Source organism: Canis aureus, chromosome 13, assembly GCF_053574225.1.
Source record: "Canis aureus isolate CA01 chromosome 13, VMU_Caureus_v.1.0, whole genome shotgun sequence".
Lineage (NCBI taxonomy): Eukaryota > Metazoa > Chordata > Mammalia > Carnivora > Canidae > Canis > Canis aureus.
In genome coordinates this window covers 40,299,589-40,323,111 of record NC_135623.1, presented here as the reverse complement: position 1 = coordinate 40,323,111, position 23,523 = coordinate 40,299,589, and the positions used below count along the sequence as shown (strand labels likewise).

The following is a 23,523-nucleotide window of genomic DNA, read 5'->3' as shown; positions in this document are numbered from 1 at the left end:
TTTCTTCTTCCTTTATCTCCTTCTTCCTCTTCCTTCTTTTCCTCCTCTTACTCCTCCACCTTTTCCTCCCCTCCCAACTCCTCCTCCTCCTTCTCTTTCTTCTTCTTCAGCAGACTGTTTTCTACTCTCCAGCATTCCCAGCTCTGCCCTGGCTTGGGTTATGGGGCCTGCAGTGCTAAATGACTGGGTGGCTATGCCTGTAACTGGAGAGCAGGTTGGAGAAAAGTGAGTTAGCTCAAATCACTGCAGACTCAGAGTTGTGTTCCCCAATCAACTTTATTTGTAATGAGATGTTCCAATCTCATTGGATCTCATCCAACAATGTTCCAATCTCCATCTCTTGCGATTGGTTGTAGTTTCAGGAGGGAAAGGGGGTTTTATTTCTTGGCCTCCTCAAAACCCAACAATCTGGAATACTGAACACTTGGGCCAACTTGAACACAATCTGAAATATCTAATACCTGGACCAAGAAAATTAGAACAAGCAGAAGGAAAGATATGGGTTTGGGGGTCAAAAAGAATTTAGAAAAACAAGAACAAGAATAGTATAAGTCAAGATTGCTGTTGCAACTGTTTTCTCAAGCAGATCAGATAATATCGGACAGTGACTCTCAAGCTTTGGGGCTCCCAGTTATGCCTGGGAAGTTTGTTAAAAACACAGATGCATGGGGCCTGTGACTTGTGACTTGCACTCAAAGACCTTGGCTGGGGCCCCTGCATCTGTATGTTTAACCGGCCTCTGAGGTGTTTAACCCTCCAAAGTTTGTAAACCTCTGCTCCAGAGTTTATTGGATCCCCAAGTCATTGTTATCGAAAGCAAAACAGTTTTCAAAACATTTCTCATTATGCTGGAACCAGGTGGGTGGTTTCTGCAGAAAGCAAGCAACACCACTGGGAAGCATATGGGAAACCAATAGCAGTGAGAGAGACAGGTGCTGGCTGGGCAAGAAGAAAGGTGAAGGTATACCAGGTGGAGAGAAATGCAGGAACAGTTCAGCTGGTAGGCTGAGTGTGCAATCACAGGCCCAGTTATGCAGTGACTGAAGCCCAAGGTCATGGAATGCAAACAATTCTTTGGGAGCCCGGAAGGGTGGCACACATTTGCAGGGAAAAGAACTTGCTTTCAGAGTTTCTGTTCCAGCCATGCTTCTGGCCAAATGTCTTTTGAGTCACCATCCTCTGGAATAGTTTCCACTGGGAAATTGCCCAGAGAAAGGCATACCCCCTCCATCTACCTTTAGAGAGACATGGGGGAGTCAATGATGGGCTCTACACAAAGCCTCCAGTGGTGCATGCACTTAAATCTCCATGGGTGAGGACATTCAAAAATGCTTTGTAAAGCATAAAGCATCAAACAAAGGTAAACCTTATTGCTCAGATGTTTCTGGGTCTCATCTTTCCTAATGCCTTTCACCCTGAGAGTGTCCTTAAGACCCTGGATGATGCCACTCAGCTCCTTCTCCCAGGCTGGCATTGTGTTGGTTAACAGTCTCTATAAGTGCTCTGCTACTTGCATTGACATCTTGAATATGAGGCAGCAGGCATTTTTTTTTCTTTCTTCTTTTAAATCAGTGTGCAGCCTTTGCTTCCTCCCCCACCCACTTCCTCCCTGAGTCAGTGTTCAGGAACCCTCTTCTCAGATACTCCTGTCTTGATGGCCTACAAAACTGTTTTCATATGCTGCAAGAAACAATAGGGGTCCTTGCAAACAAATACTTCCGCCTGATGACTACCGCTCCTGAATGGAAACAGGGCCTCTATTAGGGGTGGTTAACCTACCATTTTCCAAACTCATCTACCATATTTTGTCTCTGCAAAGTGCAAGACAGTTTCTGAAAAAAACAAAACTGTTGCCCTTCAGGAAGTTGAAAGTTTAGGGATGAACATAAACATCCTATGCTTTCTGTAAGCATTCACTTATTGATCACGAATCTACGTGACCTATTCTCAAAGAGGTGTTTATTTTCCCCCCATAGATACTGGCTCATTCCCTCGACAAACGTTTTTTGAGGACTATCCTGTAGTAGGCCCTGAGCTAGGCCTTGGGGTGCATTGGTGACCCAAATGGAAGAGATCCATAATGCTGAGGAGCTCAGGTATAAACGTCTCAGGATATTACCTGCAGGGTAAATAGTTCTATGTATCTGCTAGTATAAGACCAAAGGATCTGGGATCCCTGGGTGGCGCAGTGGTTTGGCGCCTGCCTTTGGCCCAGGGCGCGATCCTGGAGACCCGGGATGGAATCCCACGTCGGGCTCCCGGTGCATGGAGCCTGCTTCTCCCTCTGCCTGTGTCTCTGCCTCTCTCTCTCTGTGACTATCATAAATAAATAAAAAAAAATTAAAAAAAAAAAAAAAGACCAAAGGATCAAATCTGGAATATTTGGAGGTGGCGGTGAGGGTGGTAAAGGAACAGGATACAATAAATAGTGTTCTGGGAGTAAAAGCTTTGCATGGAGTGGAATTCCTGGAATTCCTCCAGTATAGCATTCTTGCTTGTTCCCTTCCTATATCATAATGTAAAGGCACTTGCAGTTTGAGTCCTAGAAGGAGCAGAGGCTGGAAAAAGACCCCAAAAAGCAAAACAAAAAAAAAAAAACCCAACACATTGTTGTGAAGCCTGACAAAAAGCCACAGAAGATTAATTAGCTGAGAATTCCGCATAGCACTATTCAGCTTAGTGGCACTATCTGGTTGCTATAACTTATTCAATATCATGGACCAGCTGCTTTTTGCTGAGTTTTGAGTGTATAGTATATCATCCTCGATCAGCACCGAAAGAACTTTGAATATATCTTAAGACTATTGATATTAGTGTATTATTTAATGTTTTAAATAGGTAACACATTCCCACAGTTCAAAATCTAAAAGGTACAAGAGTGTAAGTGGTATGTCTTTCTTTTACCTCTGTTCTGCAATCCCCAACACCTCTCCCCTGAAGGAATGATTCAATTACTTTGGTGGATATCCTTGTTTCAGCCATATTTTACAGTAAGTATTCTCCACTAGATTTCTAACTTTGGACCTCATCTTGATCCTGTGGCAACCTGTCCTTCTAAGACTATATCCTGTTCTACAGGACTTTTATGAATCAGAAGTTCAGATTTTATTTTCCAGATGAGTATAGCCTGAGTTGTTCTCAAGGGAGGAAAGAATGGGAAAGTGACTAGAGGAGACATGCAAAAATATACTTTAGCATATAAAAATAATAGTCCTTGCTAAGTACTATGTAGTGTTTTATTTATTCATTTATTTTTAAGATTTAAAAATTTTTTTATTTGTTTATTCATGAGAGACAGAGAGAGAGAGAGAGAGAGAGAGAGAGAGAGGCGCAGAGTCACAGGCTCCATGCAGGTAGCCTGATGTGGGACTCGATCCCGGGTCTCCAGGATCAGGCCCTGGGCTGAAGTGAAGGCGGTGCTAAACCACTGAGCCACCAGGGCTGCCCTGTAGTGTTCTATTTAAACTTCACAAGAATCACATGAAGTATGTATAGTTTATAGGTGAATAAAATGAAGGATAGATGAGCAAATGTAAGTTCTCAAACCTTAGACCAGAGCTCTAGTGCCCTCACTCTTAATTTACGTGATACTCATTATCTGTCCTAATAGAGAATAGCCAAAAGAACGCACATGGCGACATTTTTTTGTTTATACATTTTTGTTGCTGTTTATTCAAAATCTTTACTTTCAAATTTTAGGATCAAAATTACTCGTAATATTTAAATGCACATTCCCAGGTCTCAGCGCTGAATAAGAGAATTAGAATCTCTGAGGGAAGGGGCTCCAGGCATGCTTATTTTAACCAGCACTTAAGAGTCACAGGCAGATGACACTAAGGCAGTTGGCTGTAAGCATAGTGAAAAATGTCATACCTGTGATGGTTTGTTTTCGAAGGCTAGCCACAGCCATATCTTCCAACACAGGCATCCTATGCTAGTTTCTAGAATCTCTCCACTCCCTTTTCAAGAGGTGGAGTCCATGCCCCATACCTTTGAAACTGGGTGGGTTTTTGTGATTAGTCAACCAGTAGATTATAGTGGGAATGATGCTATGTGACTTCCAGGCTAGGTAAAAAAAAAGACGATTCAGGTTCTGTTTTTGTTAGCTAGAACACTCGCTCTTGGAACCCAGCTACCAGGTAGTGAGACAGCCAAAGCTGCTCCAGCGAGAGGCCCACTCGGAGAGAAACTAATAGCCAGCACCAACTTGCCAGCTACGTGAGCTATCCTGGAAGTGGATCTGGGCCCAGTCAGGCTGCCCAGGTTGACACAGCACAGCATGGAGCAGGGATGTGCCTTCCCTGCCAAGCTCTGCCCAAATTGCAGATTCCAGCGGGAAGTAAATGATTGTTGTCATTTTAAATGGTATGCATGAGCTGCTTTGTTAGGCAATATGTAAGTGGAACAGTGCACTTCTAATATTCACTTTGCTTTCTTCCTGAATTCTGGGCCCTCTCTGAAATATTCCAAAGGTATCCTTGTCCAATGTCATTTTTCCCCTAGATTCTTTTAATCACAGAACCACTAATTTCAAACTTTTGGTTATGTGAGGTTCTTATTGTTACCTCTGAGGCTTGGTTTCTCATCTCAAAAGCAGTCGTAATAAGAGAACCCACCTCATGAACTTTACACTTAGATGAGATAATCCATGTAATCATCCAGCATTGTGCCCAGCACATAATATTCTCAATTTTTACTAGATTTCTTGCATTCATAGTCTCCATTTTAAAACTGCTATATTTATATATTAAGTGCTTTATTTATTTAAAAAATATATTTTTTTGTAGTCCGATGCCATTTACAGGCTATTTCCTATGCTTGACATGCTCTTCCCTACTAGGTCAGTTAGACTCTTATTCATCCTTGAGGGCAACTCTTCTCCCTTGGGAAAGCTTTCTCTGACTTTTCAATCAGTTAATGCCTCTCTGGGCTCACCTTGGAGCAAACTCTACTATTGCCCTTAACACACTGGGCTGTAATTAATTACGTCTCTCTTCTCCATTGGCCTGGAAGGCAGTCACGGTCGTCTCTGTAGTCTCACCGTCCAACGCAACACCTGGCACACCTTTACTCACCAACCAGTCTGAGCTGTGCTGGGAAAACACCGCGGTTAAGCAGTTAAGGGGTCCTTGTTTTGGCAGACCAGCCCCGGGGTCACAACCAGCTCCATTTTCTCCTGCATGATCTTAGAAAAAGTCAGTTGACGTTTCTGAGCCTCATTTGTGGAAACACCTTCTGTGAAGATGACGTAAAGTAACACCCGCGGAAAGCCTATCCCATAGCAACCAGCAGTCACCAGAACGCCTCAAAATGCTTCTCCAACAATCCCATTTTCGGGCAGGGCCCTGCGCTCCACGGGGGTCCTCTCAGGGATTACTCTGGGCTCGCGCCTCATGCCTCCGGCTAGCAGCTCTGCCTTCAGGAGCCGACTCCCTGTCCCTCCCCTCAACTCTCTCTCCAAACCCTTGCTTTCAGCCTTCTCGGGGCTGAAGGGGCCCGATTTACGTGCGATTCAAAATTCAATACTCTCCGCCCGGGGAGACCCGCATTCAGGAGTCTGGCCTCTGAGTCTCGGTCTCCCGCCTGCCTCCGAGGGAGCCGCCCCCCGCCGCGGCCGCGCGCAACTGCAGAAACGCTGAAGGGGCGAGAGCGACGGCGGAGAATGAATGGGCTGCGTCCGCCGCGGGGCCTCTGTGACGTCGCCCCCGGCGCAGGCGTGGCCGCGGCTAAGAGGCCTGCGGGGCGCCGGCCGCGCGACCCCAGCGGGCTCGGCCACGGGCGCCGGAGCCCCGCGCCGCCTCGCGCCGCCTCCCCCAGGTCCCTGCCCCGCCGGGGCTCGTCACTTCCGCCACCCGCAGGCCGGGGCTGTGGGGCGGGGAGCGCGGGGGAGGGAGCCAGCTCTGAGGGAAGCCCGCCCGCGCACAGGCAGGGACTACATTTCCCGAGGGGCCTCGGCGGCGGCGGGCGCGGCAACGTCCCCCGGAAGTGGAGCCCCGGACTTCCACTCGTGCGTGAGGCGAGCGGAGCGGGAGTCGAGAGCAGAGGCCGAACTCGGGATCTGACAAGATGGCCGGGCTGCCCCGCAGGATTATCAAGGTAACCGCCCAGGCCGACTCCCGGCTCTGCGCTCGGCCGCTCGGCGGCCCCGGGCGGCGCGGCTCCCCGCGTCCTCGGGCCTGCGGCCCGCGCTGGGAGGCCCGAGGCCAGCGCGGAGAGGGTCTGGCCGCGGCGGCGAGGGAAGCCAGGCGCTGGGGAGGGGGCTCCGGAGAGACTTCCGGCCGCGGCGGGGCAGCCGGGCGGCGGGGCCCGGGGGCTGCCCGGTGGCCGCGCCGCGGGCGGGGGAGGCCTGGCCCGCACCCTGGCGGAGGGTGGGGCCGCGGGGTTGCGGGGCCCTGGGCGCGGGCCGGCGCGGGCCTCCGCGGCCTCTCGGACCACCCGGGAGGAGGCCGCGGTCGCGCGCGAATCCCGGCGGGGCCCGGACTCTGGGCGGGAGTAGCGGCCCCACGCAGCCCCTCGGCCCTGGAGCCTCCTCCCGGGCCGGGCGGGAGCGCGGGGGTGCGGAAGCCCAGGGTTCAGAATGAATGAACCAGGGGAGTGCGGCCGGGCGGGGCCCTGTGCCCCGGGAGGCGGCTCCGGGAGGGCCGCGCGTCCTGCCGCCGGAGCCACATGTCGCCGCCGGCAGCCGGGGTCCGCGGACCTTGGGCTCGGCGCCCTGCTGCCCTCGCTTTCGTGATCACCTCTCTTTTAAATATGTTTCCGCTCGTTCTCTCCGTGAAGTGATGTTACTCTGGTTGGCAAACTCTTTTGAGAGCTGTTTCTCCTCAGAGGAAATAGTTTAGCACGACACTGGGGCGGGGGGGAGGGGCAGCGCAGGTCTGAGGGACTTGGTGAAATCCTTTGCCTCTCGATTTTACGCGCTTTTAACTGTTCTTCGGCTCTTTGTGAAGGCTGTACTTTTAACAAATACACGTGTAGAACTATAGGAAATTCGACGTACTGCTGTTGTAAATTCTTTACGTAATGTCAGGTCCTCAGATGTGCGATATTTCTTGCAATACACCGAGACAAACCTTGAAATTTTTTGTCATTTTTAATTTTTTTAAAATTTTTATTTATTTATGATAGTCACACACACACACACACACAGAGAGAGAGAGAGAGAGAGAGAGAGAGAGAGAGAGAGAGAGGCAGAGACACAGGCAGAGGGAGAAGCAGGCTCCATGCACCGGGAGCCCGACGTGGGATTCAATCCCGGGTCTCCAGGATCGCGCCCTGGGCCAAAGGCGGGCACCAAACCGCTGCGCCACCCAGGGATCCCTTTTTGTCATTTTTAATGAAGATTTTAGCTGGACCTTTGTGTTAATATGCGAGTTAAAGTGACTGAATTGCAGCATCATTTCCTTGATGTAACCTGGTGAACGTATTTTTAATCTGGCTTGTTGTAAAGTTTGGGGGTGGGGGGAGATGCATCCTAAGCCCAAGATCGTTTAACAGGTGATGTATTGTGTAGTGTGCTTCGTACAGTTACACTCAAATGTATCTGAAATGAGGGGACGTCTCTGACCTAGAGTTGCTTGCTCTGGAGAAATAAGACTTTTTATAAGGTAGAAATTCTTAGAAATTAGAGAAGCAGCATAGATTGTCATTGTGTGCTGCAGTCTAATGTGAAGTGTCATAGTGCACAGTTTGTTGTATTATGGGTTTGTCTCAGATTGTGTCCAAGGCGGTTTAATTGCTGTGTGTGTTGGATGGGCCTTACAATGTGGTTTTCTTCACAGGGCCCCAATCATGTTTATGGAGGCCCCAGTTGAAAATGAGGGATGGAGGATCTAGCTGCACACCAGCTGTCTTCAAATTTTTGTTTCTTGTGTTTAGGTTATCGACCACATAATACAAATTGATATTCGTAATAATTCCCCAAAATACATAGTGAACTAAAGACATTTTTTCCAGTTTTGATTCTGTGCGTAAAAATAAATTCTGTGAAACCTTGTTTAATAAAGTTACAGAAATGATTTATGGCAGTGAATTGAAGTCCTCATCATTCATTTGGCACACAATTTAGCTTACACTAGGCATTTTCGTTTTATTATTTTAACCAAGACGGTGATAATTCATAATATGGTCTTAACTTTACAGCCTCTTGTTGATAGCACCTCTTTAATAAAAGGTGACTTCATTTGGGTTTTATCTTGAAAAAGTTCGGTGGTTTTACTTTGATGCCTTTGGTAGCTTAGCTTAAAAGAACTGTATTTCCAATCCCTAGGAAAGAGTACAAGACTATAATGTGTTTTCTAGTGCCCTTCTTGTATTGTGTATGTTTTCCCAAAATCAGTGAAAAGACATTTTTTAAAAGATTTATTTATTTGAGAAAATGTATGCCACTCGAGCAAGGGGAGGGTCAGAGGGAGAGAATCTCAAGCAATCTCCTTTCTGATCGTGGAGTCCCAGGCTGGGCTCCATCACACGACCCATGAGATCACGACCTGAGGATAAATAAACCAAGAGTCGGACGCGCAACTGACTGAATAACCTAGGCACTTGAAGATGGTTTTTAATCAGAATTTTTAAAAAGTTTGCCTCTTTTTTATCAATCACGGTATAGGGTTCCACGTGGAATGTGGTGGTGGTACAGGGTAGGTAGCTGTACTGTTCTGAATTGTAGGAGCACACCATCCTTCATTGGACAGCTATTAATAGGATGCTTTTTACCTCCAAATGGTCATTATTTACACTTGCAAAATTTTTTTTTTTTTTTTTAAGTTAGCTTTACATCCGATGTGGGGCTTGAATCCACAACCCTGACATCAAGAGTCACATACTCCCAACTGAGCCAGCCGGGTGCCCCTCCATTTACAAAATTCTTAAACCATATGATAACTTCTGGATCTTGATCTTGTGAAGTAGACTACCTTTTATAGCCGAGAAACGTATTCTTTTTTTTTTTTAATTTTTATTTATTTATGATAGTCACAGAGAGAGAGAGAGAGAGAGAGAGAGAGGCAGAGACACAGGCAGAGGGAGAAGCAGGCTCCATGCACCGGGAGCCCGATGTGGAATTCGATCCCGGGTCTCCAGGATCGCGCCCTGGGCCAAAGGCAGGCACCAAACCGCTGCGCCACCCAGGGATCCCCTAGAAACGTATTCAAATGACTTTCTTCGAGGCTTAAAAGTGGCAAGGGACGGAACCGGATCTTGACCCAGTGTTACTTCCCCTTGCTTCTATATGTTATGATGAAATGACATTATGTAAATATGCTTTGATAACTAAATATACAAATGTAAGATAATTTTTTTGAATTACTATTCACCTATTTACTGTCCCACTCAGATTCCCATACATAATCCACTAGCAAATTCTCTAAGGCATCACTTTTTTTTTAAGATTTTTATTTATTCATTTAAAAAATTATTTATTCATGAGAGATACACAGAGAGGCAGAGACACAGGCAGAGGGAGAAGCAGGCTTCCATGCAGGGAGCCTGATGTGGGATGCGGTCTCCAGGATCATGCCCTGGGTCGAAGGCCGCTGAGCCCCACCCCGGGTGCCCCTAGGGCACCACTTTTAAAAAGAAGTCCTTAATCAGCTACATTTATCCATCTCTGAAACCACTGTTCAGTTCATCATTTGTTGCCTAGCCTACTGTTAGCCTCATAAGCAGCAGCTAGTGCTACTTTTTAAAATACAGATGTGTCACTCCCCTTGGAGCTCTACAAAGGTTCTCCATCACACATAGAATAAAATCTTTGACTTTTTCTCCGGTTACAAGGCCTTCTTTGTATCTGCTTACCTCTAAGGTTATTTGCATGACTCTTCTTGAGTCACTCTACCGCAGCCACACTCTTGGTTTGTTCTACCCTGAACAATAAGAAGCTAAGTTTGTTCCAGTCACAGGGCTTTCCCTCTCTTTACTACATTGCTTGTTTTGGTATATGTTCAGTTCTTGGCTCACGTCACCCTTAAAAAAGTCTGCCTTAACTATCCCAAAACAGTTTTCCTCTCCCCCACCCATAAAATTCCTCTTTATTCCCACATTTCCTCTTCTCCTTAGAGCACTTATCACTCTTTGAAGTTCTATTATTTACTGTTATCTCTGCTCCTACTGAAGCTTCATGAAGGCAGAGATTCTTAGGTGACTTGGGCATTGCTCTAATACCTAGAGGATGTAGTAGGCACTGAAATACTGATTAAATGAATGAATGTGCTTCAGTCTCTGGAAGAAAGTTTTAGGAGAGATATTTTATTTTTATTATTATTCATTTATTTATTCATGAGAGACAGAGAGAGAGGCAGAGGGAGAAGCAGACTCCATGCAGGAAGCCTGATGGTGGGACTCGATCCCCGGACCGTGGGATCACGCCCTGAGCCAAAGGCAGATGCTCAATTGCTGAGCCACCTAGGTGTCCCTAGGAGAGTTATTTTATTTTATTTTATTTTTTTATTTAAAAAAATTTTTGGAGTTATTTTATTTCATAATTTGTTGTTATTATATTCCATCTAAACCAATGTCTGAGCTGAATTAATCTCTGATTCATTAAAAATTCCAATTTTTTATTTTGTCTAATAGGAAATACATGGAGCATAGCATTTGAAAGGTTCTGACATGTACACAGAGAAAGTTAAGACTCTCTCATCTGTCCATCATTCCAGTTCCCTGCCCAGATGCCATCTTTTTAAAATTGTGTTTTCTTCCAGAAAGACCAGAGAGACTTAGTATGTATATGTTTGGCCTGTTCCCTTCCTCCTGGTACATATACGGTAATCTATCTCTCTCCCAACCAATATATCTTTGAGGGGACTCCTTTTTTAAAGGGATTCTTTGTGGAACCATGTGGTCAGACCATATTTTAACCAATTGCCTATTGCTGACTTTTAGATTGTCTCCAAAATTTTCTATACAAACAATGCTGTGATGAATAGTCCTATAGTTAGTGGTATTTTGAAGACGTGTGAGTTATACTGAATCTTGGCAGTTCTATGATTTACTGAAATTTTTAGAATTTGCTTTTTTCCTCTCTTCTGGGCCAGAGCTCTTTAAGGCTCTAAAAGTGACTGAGCAATTAAAGCTTAAAATCATACAGGTTAAAAAATAAGTAAAATAAGAGGTCCTCCCTAATGTGTTTGTCATAAAGAATTAGCGTTACTTTGGGAACAGATAAATGAGATCTATAGTTGTGACCTTAGTCAATAATTTATTTCAGATTTACAGTTTACATGTTACATTAACTGATGTTTTGTCTTTTCAATTTTTTTTTAAGATTTTATTTATTCATGAGAGAGACACAGAGAGAGAGAGAGGCAGAAAAACAGAGGAAGAAGCAGGCTCCATGCAGGGAGCCCGACGTGGGACTCGATCTCGGGTCTCCAGAATCAGGCCCTGGGCCGAAGGCGGCGCCAAACCGCTGAGCCACCTGGGCTGCCCGGAGTTGACATATTTGATTAAAACCTGGCAAACCAACCTGCTGATATTAGATTTTCACCAGGCTTTCCTAGAATTTACTCTTCTGTTTGGTGAGGTTTATTTCAGATTCTTAAACACTCTATATGGTCTGACTCGGAATTGAGACTTGATTCCTACATACTCTTTTATTTTAATAGTTTTGATTTTTAAAAATACAGATATCACTTTTTTCTTATCACTATTTAAAAGCCATTCATTTGGGATCCCTGGGTGGCGCAGCGGTTTAGCGCCTGCCTTTGGCCCAGGGCGCGATCCTGGAGACCTGGGATCGAATCCCACGTCGGGCTCCCGGTGCATGGAGCCTGCTTCTCCCTCTGCCTATATGTCTCTGCCTCTCTCTCTCTCTCTCTCTGTGTGACTATCATAAATAAATAAAAATAAAAAAATAAAAAAAAAATTTAAAAGCCATTCATTTGATTTCTGTCCTAGTACATAAGGTAGTTTTTAGTAAGAAAATGATGCAGATAGGGTTAGGGGTTAGGGTTATTTTATTTTAAAGCCTTGAAGGTCTGACTGGTAGTTTTTTTTTTCCCATTTAAAAAGGCATGAAAGTCTTAAATGATTAGGATAGACTTGTTATATGTAATTAAAACATACTAAGGAAACTGATAAACCCTTATAGTAAAAACTTGACCAGAAATAGTATGGTTCTTGGCTTTTTTGGTTGTCCCAATTTAAGAATTTTCTAAGGTACCCAAGTGGCTTAGTTAGTTAAGCATCCAAGTCTTGGTTTGGCTCAGGTCGTGATCCCAGGGTCCTGGGGTTGAGCCCTGCTTCCAGCTCCACACACAGTGGGGAGCCAGCTTGAGATTCTGTCCCTCTGCACATACACACCCCTCCCCCCGCCCCCTGCAGTCTCTCTATCGAATAAGTAAATCAGTCTTAAAAAAAAAAGAATTTTCTGACCATTCTAGGATAATAAACCGCATTTTTTTACATATGACTTCTGGGATTCAGGTTCTTGACAAGCTTATTTGTTGAATGCTCTTGGTCCCCATGGATTCTAAGTTGAGAATTCCTGGACTGCTTTTGGTAGTGATTAAATTTTCAGGCTCTAAGGATACTGTTTAATTTACTGCCTAATGTTTTGATTATGAAATGTGGGCATAATTGAAAGTAAATTAAAAATAGCAGTTAAATGTTAGTTTTTTTAAGCTTCTCTTTGTTAAGTACTTTGATTGGTCCTGGATGATCAAGTATCACAATAGAAATTGAGTTTTGTCAATTTACCAAACATTTCCTATCTACCATCCTAATTAATTATGGCATCAGAAATATTATGCATTTGCTTTGCAGAAGTACTTTTTTCATACTGTGACCACTTACAGCCATAGTGTTTTACACATTAGAGAATGCCCATTTTTTTCTTTTTCTGATGAGTATGTAGGTCAAAGTAGTTGGATGACTAGGATTCTGCTACAAGTTGATAACTTTGCTTTTTCCCCTAAACTCTATAGGATGGTTTGTGTGTAAATGGTTTTGAGAAGAAAATAAGTTGTGCTACAGAGTCAGGTAGTATGGATTGTGAACATACATTTAAATCTGTTACTGTGAGTTATAGATATTTATGCACTGTAGAAATAAATACCAGAAACAAGGGAATGAGGGTAGCATCTTCTAGGGGCTTTGGGCATTGCAAGTGTAGTAATCAGTTTGATGTAGGTGCCTAATTATTATATAATTTTACTTTATAAAAACAACATAGATCTGAAAGGCATAATATATGTAGTAATTTTAAATCAGGAAAAACTCGTTTTTTTGTATGAAAGATGTATTGGACTGGTATTTAATCATTCAGTTGAAATTTTCTTTGCAAGTATATATGAAAGACATCAGCATTGATATATAAAGAGATGAAATAATAGGGCATCAGTTAACTTCACCTGAAATCTTAGCAACTTCTAAAAATGCCTCGTAAGTGGGATGTTTTTGTTTTTGAAATGTTAGTTATCTTTAATTTGTGAATTAGATAATATGTAGAATCCCATAGTTTGAGAACTGGCCCTAGCATCTCTGGTGGCAAAAACCACTATTGTGTGATTGGAAGAGCTGGATGAGTGATAAAGAGCCCGCAGTGAATCAACAGAAAGACTTCTTTATTATCCATTCTTTGAAGAGCTATATCACACTTTTTGGGGTATTGTATATTTTTAAAATTCTGGTTGTAGCCATTCTAAAATCCCCTAAGGATACTTAGAAATCAAAATTTTTATTATTCTGATTTGGCCTATAATTCAGATGTTTCTAAATGATTAGGATGCAGTTATAATTTAAAGTGCTTGTATTTTATTTATTGATAAGTAATCTTTATGCCCAATGTGGGTCTCGAACTCATGAACCTGAGATCAAAAGTCATGTGCTCTACCAGACTGGTGCCCCCAGAGTGCTTTTAGACCTTGGTTTCAGAATCTGATGTTGACATATTTTGCTTTTTGACTAATCTGTTCAGATTTTCAAACTCCTTTGATTTTCATTATGCCTCGATCAGTAATTTGGTCAGTTTTGGGCAAATCTGTTTTTATTTTCAAAGTCTTTACAGTCTAGTGATGGCATTGTCAGGAAAATACTAGAAAGAGGCATAACAGATGTTATCTTTGTGTCTTGAGACTATGGGTGCCTTTATTTCTTTACAACTTTAGATTTTTAAAATAATTTATGCTAAGGAAAATGTTATTCCCATAAGGTTTCTGTGTTCTTATGACCCTTAAGGACAATTGGGATTACCACCCCCTTCTCCTCTTACTATAGAGCAGGGACAAAAGTGACTTTACTAGTAAGAGCCCAAGGCCAAATTTCATACTACTATGAAATTGCGATTTCCCTGCCTTTTTATTACCCCTTCTTTTTTAAATCTATTCTTAAGACATGTTTCAATTCAGTTACGTGGACATTTGCTCGATGCATAATATGTATTTAGGACTAAGCCAGGTGAAAAAGAAAGACATATCCATATGTAATGGAAAATTCAATCATGAAACAAGAAATTAAAGTGAGGTGTATTATGAGAGAAGATACACATGAGATTTACTGTGTTCTGAGGATGAAGGAAAGTAAGGATGAGGGAATGATTTTAAAGTTGAAGGAGGGAAAATGAGTTTTGGGTAGATAGAATAGCAGATAGGAAAGCTGGAAGGAGAAAAAGAGAGAGACAAAGAGTGCACAAAAGTAAAGCATATTTCAGGAATCCAGTATGTGTGTGATGGGTAGTGTCTTACATGATTATTAAGGTCCCATCAAGAAGTATTACTAAGTTTGGAGAGTTGGAATCAAAAACTGTTGGGCAAAGAAAGCATTGTTGAATTTTGAGTTGTTAAATTCAGACTTAGTGTATTAATCATTCACCAGTGCAGTGTGACAACTGTTCCTAAAGTGAGATGAATCATACAGTTTTTATTATGTAAGGAAGACATCTCTTATTGAGCATTTACTATGTGGTAGGCAGTGTTCTAAGCATGTTACATACATTAACTTATTTAATTCTAACAGCAACTCTATGCTCTGGATATTAGTATTAGCCTTGCATTACAGATATGGAAACCTGCACAGAGGGTTAAGTGGTTGGTGGAGCTGTGAGATGAGTGAACCTAGGAGTTCATGTGGGATGGAATGTGCCAGAGCTTATCTGCTGGTAGATAATAACTGTCAGCGTTTGTAATTTTATGTTTTATCATTTGGACAAATTGACGTGGAAAGACATGTTCATCACAGAATCTAAGTGCTTAGCTTTCTTGGTTTTCATCAGAAGTCTTCTTATTGTAGTTTAATTAGAGACTTTTGCACAAGTGAGTCTCCATTTAGTAATAGTTTCATTTAAGATGGAATAACTTTGATCTGGAGTAGTATATTCCTTTTTTTTTAAAGATTTTATTTATTCATGAGAGACACAGAGAGGCAGAGACATAGGCAGAGGGAGAAGCAGGTTTCCTGCAGGGAGCCCGGTGTGGGACTCGATCCCAGGGTCCTGGGGATCACGCCCTGAGTGGGAGCCAGAATCTCAATTGCTGAAGCCATCCAGGTGTCCCTGGAGTGGTATATTCCCTCCTGGATCCTTTGATTTGGGGAAGTTTGGCGTTCAGGTGAGAAGAAACTAAGGAGCAGCTATTCCTTTCTTTCCTGCTGTTTCTTACCAGCAAAATATGTTTGAGGTATCGCTGCATCAGAGTATAATCTCTCTAATGTTAATTTATTTTTATTTTTTTATTTATTTATGATACTCACAGAGAGAGAGAGAGAGAGAGAGAGAGAGAGGCAGAGACACAGGCAGAGGGAGAAGCAGGCTCCATGCACCGGGAGCCCGACGTGGGATTCGATCCCAGGGCTCCAGGATCTAGCCCTGCCCCAAAGGCAGAGGCTCAACCACTGAGCTACCCAGGTGTCCCTATAATCTGAGTGCTTAGTTCATGTTTGTGCGACAGAATTATCTGGGGTATTCATATACATTTGACATACAGCAGCCCAGGTTTTTTAAAATTATATTTTAAGATCTCCAGATGATTTTTATGTGCATCTTGCAGAAACAATGGCCTTGTATGCTCAGCTTCAATGCAAAGATGGTTAGAATGTGGGAGACACAAGTAAAATCACATAGCCGTAACCTTCTCATATGTAGAAAGCAAAGATGTCGATGGGAATACCAACACCTGACAGTCCATGGTGGGGAAACCATCAAGATTGTTTTAAGGTAGATTTTTAGAGGGGTGACTTTGGAGCTGAATTTTGAAGGCTAAGTAGAAAAGTGAGGTGGGGGGTAAAATGTCATTCCAGGTTAGACACATCAAACTCCAGGAAGAGATAAGTGAGCAGTGCCATAGCTGTAACATGAATCAGCACTTCTTTGCTTGGACCACAGACCCTTTAAATGCAGTCTTAATTTGAAAAACTTTTCTTCTTCAGAAGTGTAGTTTATGAATGTGTCTTCATTATAAAAATTCAGTAAATATACCAAGTGTGTTATACGCTATAATCAAGTAATGTGGATGATTTTTTCCCCTTCATTTTCTTTTTTTTTTTTTAAGATTTTATTTATTTATGAGACAGAGAAGCAGAGACACAGGCAGAGAAGGCAGCAGGCTCTAGGCAGGGAGCCTGATGTGGGACTCGATCTCGGGACCCCAGATCACACCCTGAGCCAAAGGCAGATGCTCAACCAATGAGCCACCCAGGTGTCCCCCCCTTCACTTTCTTTTGCTATTTCTGTCTTCAATTCATAGATAAAATAGCTAAAATCTTAACTGAATATGAAGTAAAACATAAATCCTTCATTTATTTTTTTTGAAATATAACTCATATACCACAAAATTAATCCATTTAAAAAGTACAATTCAGTGGTTTTGATTATTCACAAAGTTGTATAACCATTACCACTAATTTCAGAACATTTTCATCACCCCGAAAAGAAACTATGCCATTAGCACTGCTGTACCCCCCAAGTTCCTCAACCCCTGAGAACTGCTTAACTTTCTGGTTTTGTCTATTTTGGACTTTTCATATAAATGGAATCATATAATACAGGGCTTTTTGTATCTGGCTTCTTTCAATTAGCATGTCTTCCAAGGTTCACATTATAGCATGTATTAATACTTTATTCCCTTTTAAAGTTTTTAGCTGAAGTTTTCTGAGTAAGTAACTTAAGAAATGACAATGGTTAATGAAACAAAGCTGTAGTTTTATTAGATAATCTATCAGTTATTCAAAATTAAGTCACATTTGAAACCTGCATTGCTTTAGAACATTTAAGAAATATTCTTAAGCCTTGTGAGCCATTATTTTTTAAAAAATTTGTGGTAGTAAATCTTTATCTTTGAAGATTAGGCTTGATTGCTGGACACTGAGAAAATTAAGCAAATGCTGATGAATAATGGTTTAAGGATCTGCACTAACTTTTATTCTTATCACAAGGACTAAGAAACTTTGTGGCCTTGGCCAAATCATTTACTTTCCCTGGTCCTCAATTATTTCAATTTTCTATGTTAAAAATATATTTTTTAAGAGTTTATTTATTTGAGGGAGAGAGCACAGGCAGGGGGAGCAGCAGGCAGAAGGAGAAGCAGGTTCCCTGCCAAGCAGGGAGCTCAGTGTAGGGCTTGATCCCAGGACCATGGCATCAAGACCCGAGCGAAAACAGGTGCTTAACTGACTGAGCCATCCAGGTGCCCCTCTAATTCCTATTTTAAAACTTAATTATATGATTCCTTTGGGCAAAATTTAAAACAGTGAGGAAAAGCCAGGATCGATGTAATCCCAGAACTTTCTCTTTTGGCGTTTAAACTGGCCCTTATGCAACAACCCCCTGACCTCCCCCCACCAAAGCACAAACGCTGAGTAGTTAGCAGTATTCTGAAATAAATGTATAGTTTTCCATTATAACTAATATGCAGACCTGTATCCTATCAGCTTTGATAGTTTTAAAGCTATTACATGTTTATGTTCTCCTGGGGTTCTGACCTTGGACCTTTTCATTATATATTCTGAAGATTTATTTACTTACCTGGCTTCAGTCCACATTGATCAGTGATTTCCAAACTCTAGTGCTGAATTTCAGATCTCCAAATGCCTACTTTTTATCTCCACTTAGATATCTTGCAGATATTTTTAAAATCAACCTTTTTTTTTTCCATGGGATGTATTCATTTTGCCGTCTCCTCTCATGTGTGTCAGCACTTTTAGTATTTCTTCTTTTTATTATATCAACATTAACCCAGTTGCCTGAGACTTACTCCTCCTTTTCCCTCCCCTTGCTTCTCTTCCACATTCAGTTTGCTAGTAAGTGCCCCCCCCCCCCGTTGATTCCAGTTGTCTTTGTATGTGGGCCCTTATTCATCCTCTCCTGATTGTTTTTGCAGTAATCTCAGAACTCATCTCTCTGTCTTCACTTGTTGCCCACCCATCTCCTTCTGTTTTCCATGCCATCACATTATTAAACATTGATATGATCACACGGCTTTCCATTGTATATAGGGTAAAGTTCAAACTTTTATTTATTTTTATTTATTTATTTTTTTCAAACTTTTTTTTAAAGATTTTATTTGTTTATTCATTCATGAGAGACACAGAGGCAGAGACATAGGCAGAGGGAGGAGAAGCAGGCTCCCATGCAAGAGCCCGATGTGGGACTCGATCCCAGAACTCTGGGATCACGTCCTGAGCCGATGGCAGACGCTCAACCACTGAGCCACCCAGGCGTCCCTAAAGCTCAAACTTTTTTTTTTTTTTTTTTAAATTTATTTTATTTATCTATGATAGGCACACAGTGAGAGAGAGAGGCAGAGACATAGGCAGAGGGAGAAGCAGGCTCCATGCACCAGGAGCCCGATGTGGGATTCGATCCTGGGTCTCCAGGATCGCGCCCTGGGCCAAAGGCAGGCGCCAAACCACTGCGCCACCCAGGGATCCCAAGCTCAAACTTTTTAACTTGGCTTATAAGCTGGCCTTTTTATTGGCATCTTCTTCCTGTCTCCCCTTGTTTATATTACTTCTGATAGGGATACTGCTTACTAGCCAAAATGGTGTATTTTCCAACTTCTGATTTATGCCATGTTTGCAGGGAAGCATCCCTCATCAAATGTGACTGCCCAGCGTTCTGTATTGGTTGGGTTTGTTTCCTTTACTCTCCTGGGAAAACCTTGAGCGTTAATACTGTTTTACGTTCTTAATAACAAGTAGGTTGTGGGGCAGCCTGAGTGGCTCGGCGGTTTGGCGCCACCTTCGGCCCAGGGCATGATCCTAGAGACCCTGGATCGAATCCCACATCGGGCTCCCTACATGGGGCCTGCTTCTCCCTCTGCCTGTGTCTCTGTTGAATAAATAAATAAAATAAAAAAAAAAAAACCAAGTAGGTTGTGGCTTAAAATTAGAAATACTGTATTGTTATTTTTACAGGTTCTGTGAAAAGAAAATCAGGGATAAAATTTAGGTCATTTGCTTTATTTTCTGGGATCTTGTTAAGGCACTCTGGGAAACAAATGTTGGTTCTATTGTTGAGTCATTAATTATAGTGAAAAAGAAGCTTAAATTTTTTTTTGACAAATACAAACATATATTTAGGGTGTACAACATGATATTTTGATATGTGTATGCCTTTTGAAATGATTACCACAAACTTGTATCTGTTACTTCCCTTTTTCTTTTTTGTTGCAATGCATTATTAACTGTCACATGTGATACATTAGGTCTACAGCACTTATTTTATAACTGAAAGATTTTACTTTTTGATGAGCATCGTCCCTTTACCTCCACCTTTCAACCCCTATGGTAACCACTGTTTTTTGTTTGTTTTTAAGGATTCCACACATAAGTGAGATCATCATGCATATTTGTCTGTGTTTGGCTTATTTAGCAAAATTTCCTTGTCGCAAATGGAAGGATTTCCTTATTTTTTAAAGCTGATTTCCTTATTTTTTAATTTGCTCTTTGTAACCATTGGAAAAAAAATAAAATATTTGGCACTGCCTGGGTCAAAGTTTTGAGCACCATATATACTTTTTAAAAAGTCTATAGACCCTTGCTCTGATGGTTCACACACATAAATACTAGCTTTTATTATTTTCTACTGCTTCATTGATAATGGATTAGCCATGACAAGGCCGTAAAACAAAGGTGTTGGAAAATTCAGTTGCTGCCCCCCATCATGGTAGGGATTACTTTAGCAGATTTTCCTGTAGTAGGATGCAGCTGGGCTTGACAACCAAGAACCCAGTCCTAGTTGGTGAGCAGGCTTTTGTTCCCTATGCCCTACAGGTGTGTATTAAAAAAATCAGCTATTTAGGCCTGCCGTCAATGAAAAAATGAAGGTAAAATTAGGATATATTCCCATTTACGAGTAATCAAGTTATAGCAGGTTTAATATTCTTTACTCCAAAGTGCTCCTTTATTTCTTGAGTTGAATCATCAAGCCAATTTTGGTTATGATTTATGATGTTAATTTATTAAACATTACAAGTATTAGTATGTTTAATATCTCCTTTGTTCTTTATGCTCGTTATAGATCGTTCCCTCTGTTATGGCAGACTGAAAAAAATACTTAATTCTTTCTGATTGGTATATATCAGCCACTTCATTTTGCCATTAGCTGGCATATGTAGTCAGAAAATGATTTAATTTAAATATTTTGTTTTAGTAAAAAGAAAGCAAATGTATGGCTGGAGCAGGAGCCGGAGGGAGAGGGTAGAAACACAATAACATTTAAGAAAAAGGAAGAAAGAAGGTTGTATTTTTTAAGACTCCAAACAAGCTGCATTCCAAGTCCAAAGATTCACTTTAAAATTATAAAACTGTGGGCATCTGGGTGGTGCAGTCTGTTAAGTGTCTGACTCTTGGTTTCAGCTCAGGTCATGATTTCGGGGTCATGAGATTGAGCCCCGCATTGTTTCTGTGCTGAGTGGTCAAAGTTTTTCTATTCCTCCCTCTGCCCCTCCATGCCTCTCTCGTTAATAACAAAATCTTTTTAAAAAATAAAAAAATTATAAAATTGTGGATGTTTCATACTGTTCTCTTTTATATCATAAAGCCATAGCTTCTTTTGGAAAACAAATATCTTGAAAAAGTGTGATTGATTGCAAAGTACAGAAATGTTGCCCAATTCCTTCAATATTAAGAGTCTTGTTCTTATCACTATTGAAAAAGCTTTATGATGGAAGTGAGAGAGATGGGGAAGGGATATTTATATCCTCTGGCAAGGAGATTGCAGGGATTGTCCCTTTCCTTAATCTTGTTTTCTGTAGGTTACCTTTTTCTTTAGATTCATTTGACTCCCATATATGTGAAAGTGTTGCCTCAAAGTATTATGTAAGCTGTGTGCAAAATTGCTGTACCCTAAGTCTTCTGTCAGGAGTACTGGAGAAGTGTGGTTGGGGAGAATTTGGTTGTTTGGCAGTTGGAAGTCTCAGAAATCTTTCCAGATTTTGAAATTCTGTTTGGGTCATTCACACTTGGGTCTGGCTTACTTTGAGTATATTATCAGATGGTTCTCTGGAGAGCATCTAGCTGTAGTCTGCTACTTTGAAAAGTGAAGAAGGGTAGATCTTGGTATATTGGTCCTAATGTCTATGAAACTTAATATTGATATCGGTAAAACCACTTTTTTAAAAAATTGAAGTATATTTGACAAATAGTATAACAGTAGTCTCAGGTGTCACAGCATAGTTGAATTGGTCAAGTTTATACCTTATGCTGTGCTCACAAGTGTAGCTAGAGCTAGCATCTGTAACCAGGCATTGCTATTTATATAGTACCATTGACTATATTCTATGCTGTACCTTTATTCCCATGACTTATGTAAGTGGAGGCCTGTATCCCTCATTCCTCTTCACCCATTTTGCTCATCCCTTCTGGCAACCAGCAGTTTATTCTCTGTATTATCTGTCTGTTTCTGCTTTTTGTTTTTGTTTTAATTTCACATGAATGAAATTATATGGTATTTGTTTTTCTCAGTCTGACTTACTTTAATTAACATTATACCCTCTAGGTCCACCCATGTTGTCTCAGATGGCAAGATCTCATCCTTTTTTTTGTAGCTGAGTAATATTCCATGACATATACACACAAACACACACTGCATCTTCTTTGTCCATTCATCTATTGATGGATACTTGGGTTGCTTTCATATCTTGGCTGTTGTATAAATGCTGCAGTAAACATAGGGATGCATATATTTTTTTTGAATTAGTGCTTTCGAGTAAACCACTCTTTGAATCCTGATTTTGATTATTTAATTTTAGTTATGGCACAATTCAAGTGGCTGGGTTCCCAGACATCTAGGGACCTGAGATGCTTGCCAGCTCTCTGGCATTTCCTTAACTGGCATAACTGCCTTCTACTTCCCAACTGTCCTTTTATCCTTTGCAGAGTGGAGGACAAGGAGGGTTGGGGTAGTAGTCCTAGGTGGTGTGCATGCAGCTGGGCTTATCCTTACTGTGGCAGTTCTATGAACATGTGGGAGCTGTCATGTACATAAAGTTGTTAACTTGGGTGCTGAAAGGGTGAAGTGAGCTTTAAAGTATTGTGGAGGTAGACTAGGAAGCAGCTACCCCTTCCAAGTTTGGGAAGAAGACAGAGAAAAGATTGAAATTATTAAAATTGAGGAATTTGGGATGCAGAACCCCAACTGGGATGCAGACCTCCAGAGAGGGTCCCACCCTTCTGAGGGACATGAGGATTACACTGGTCCTCTCAGTGTGGGCTGAACTGCAAATTGAATGAACGTGCTGCAAGGAGGTTGGATGGGGCTCTCACAGGCACCCCAGATAGACGAGAAACCTGGAAGAGGCAAGTTTCCTCTTGTAGTTCCTCTTTAGCACCTCTCATCTGCAGTTTAATACTGAGTCCCTGGCAAAGCACAAATGTGGTTTGCAGAATCCCACTCCAGAATCACAAAGTGTAGGATAGGTGAGAGACAGTTACTTTACGTCTGACACAGAGAAATTTCCCAGTGTAGAGGTTTTAGCTAGAAAGCTGCCTGACCTTCTGGGCCAGCTGAAGATGGACAAGGAAGAGCAGAAACCCCTAGAGATATGACAGTATTTGGCTTGAATTAGGGATTTTGAGATTTTTAGAAAATGTTTTTGTTTTGATTAAGCTTAGGGTAAGGGGGCCTCTGCTGCAACTCCCCTCCCACATACGCACCGTTGGTCAGATTTTTTTTTTTTTTTTTGAGTAAGCAATGTATGCCATTGAGAAATGCCTTTGTTCCACATCAGTTGAATCTTTCCCCCTCTTTTTTTGGACCAACCTTCAGATCTCAGGACAGACCAGAATTATATGCGTTCAAGCTAGGATGTTAGAGAAGAAAAGTAGGGAGAGAAAATACCAGAGGGGACAAACAGGCAAATGGTACCTCAGGAGTGTACCCTTGCCCCATCCTGGGTGACTGCATCAGCTCTGAGGACACTTCTTTGTATACTATTAGAACAAATTAAGAAACATTTTCTGTTTTTAGCTCAGATATGCTACTTGTAGTTGTAACTCTGTCATTCACCTGATGTGAATGTATAAGATGGAAAGCACTGCTGGAGGCTGAAGATTCCAAGTTCCAGCTGTCAATTATAAAAGAACCCTTGACTGCAG

The 23,523-nt window shown here is 41.9% G+C and overlaps 1 protein-coding gene across 1 annotated transcript in view; it reads left to right on the top strand.

Moving 5' to 3' along the window:
* The first annotated feature begins 5,852 nt into the window (after positions 1-5,852).
* UBE2N (ubiquitin conjugating enzyme E2 N) overlaps positions 5,853-23,523 on the top strand; it is a 42,444-nt gene continuing 24,773 nt past the window's right edge. Inside the window, exon 1 of the mRNA XM_077845805.1 lies at positions 5,853-6,096. Within this exon, the coding sequence (XP_077701931.1) occupies positions 6,067-6,096 (30 nt within the window). The 5' untranslated portion in view covers positions 5,853-6,066. The remainder of the gene's footprint in view (positions 6,097-23,523) is intronic.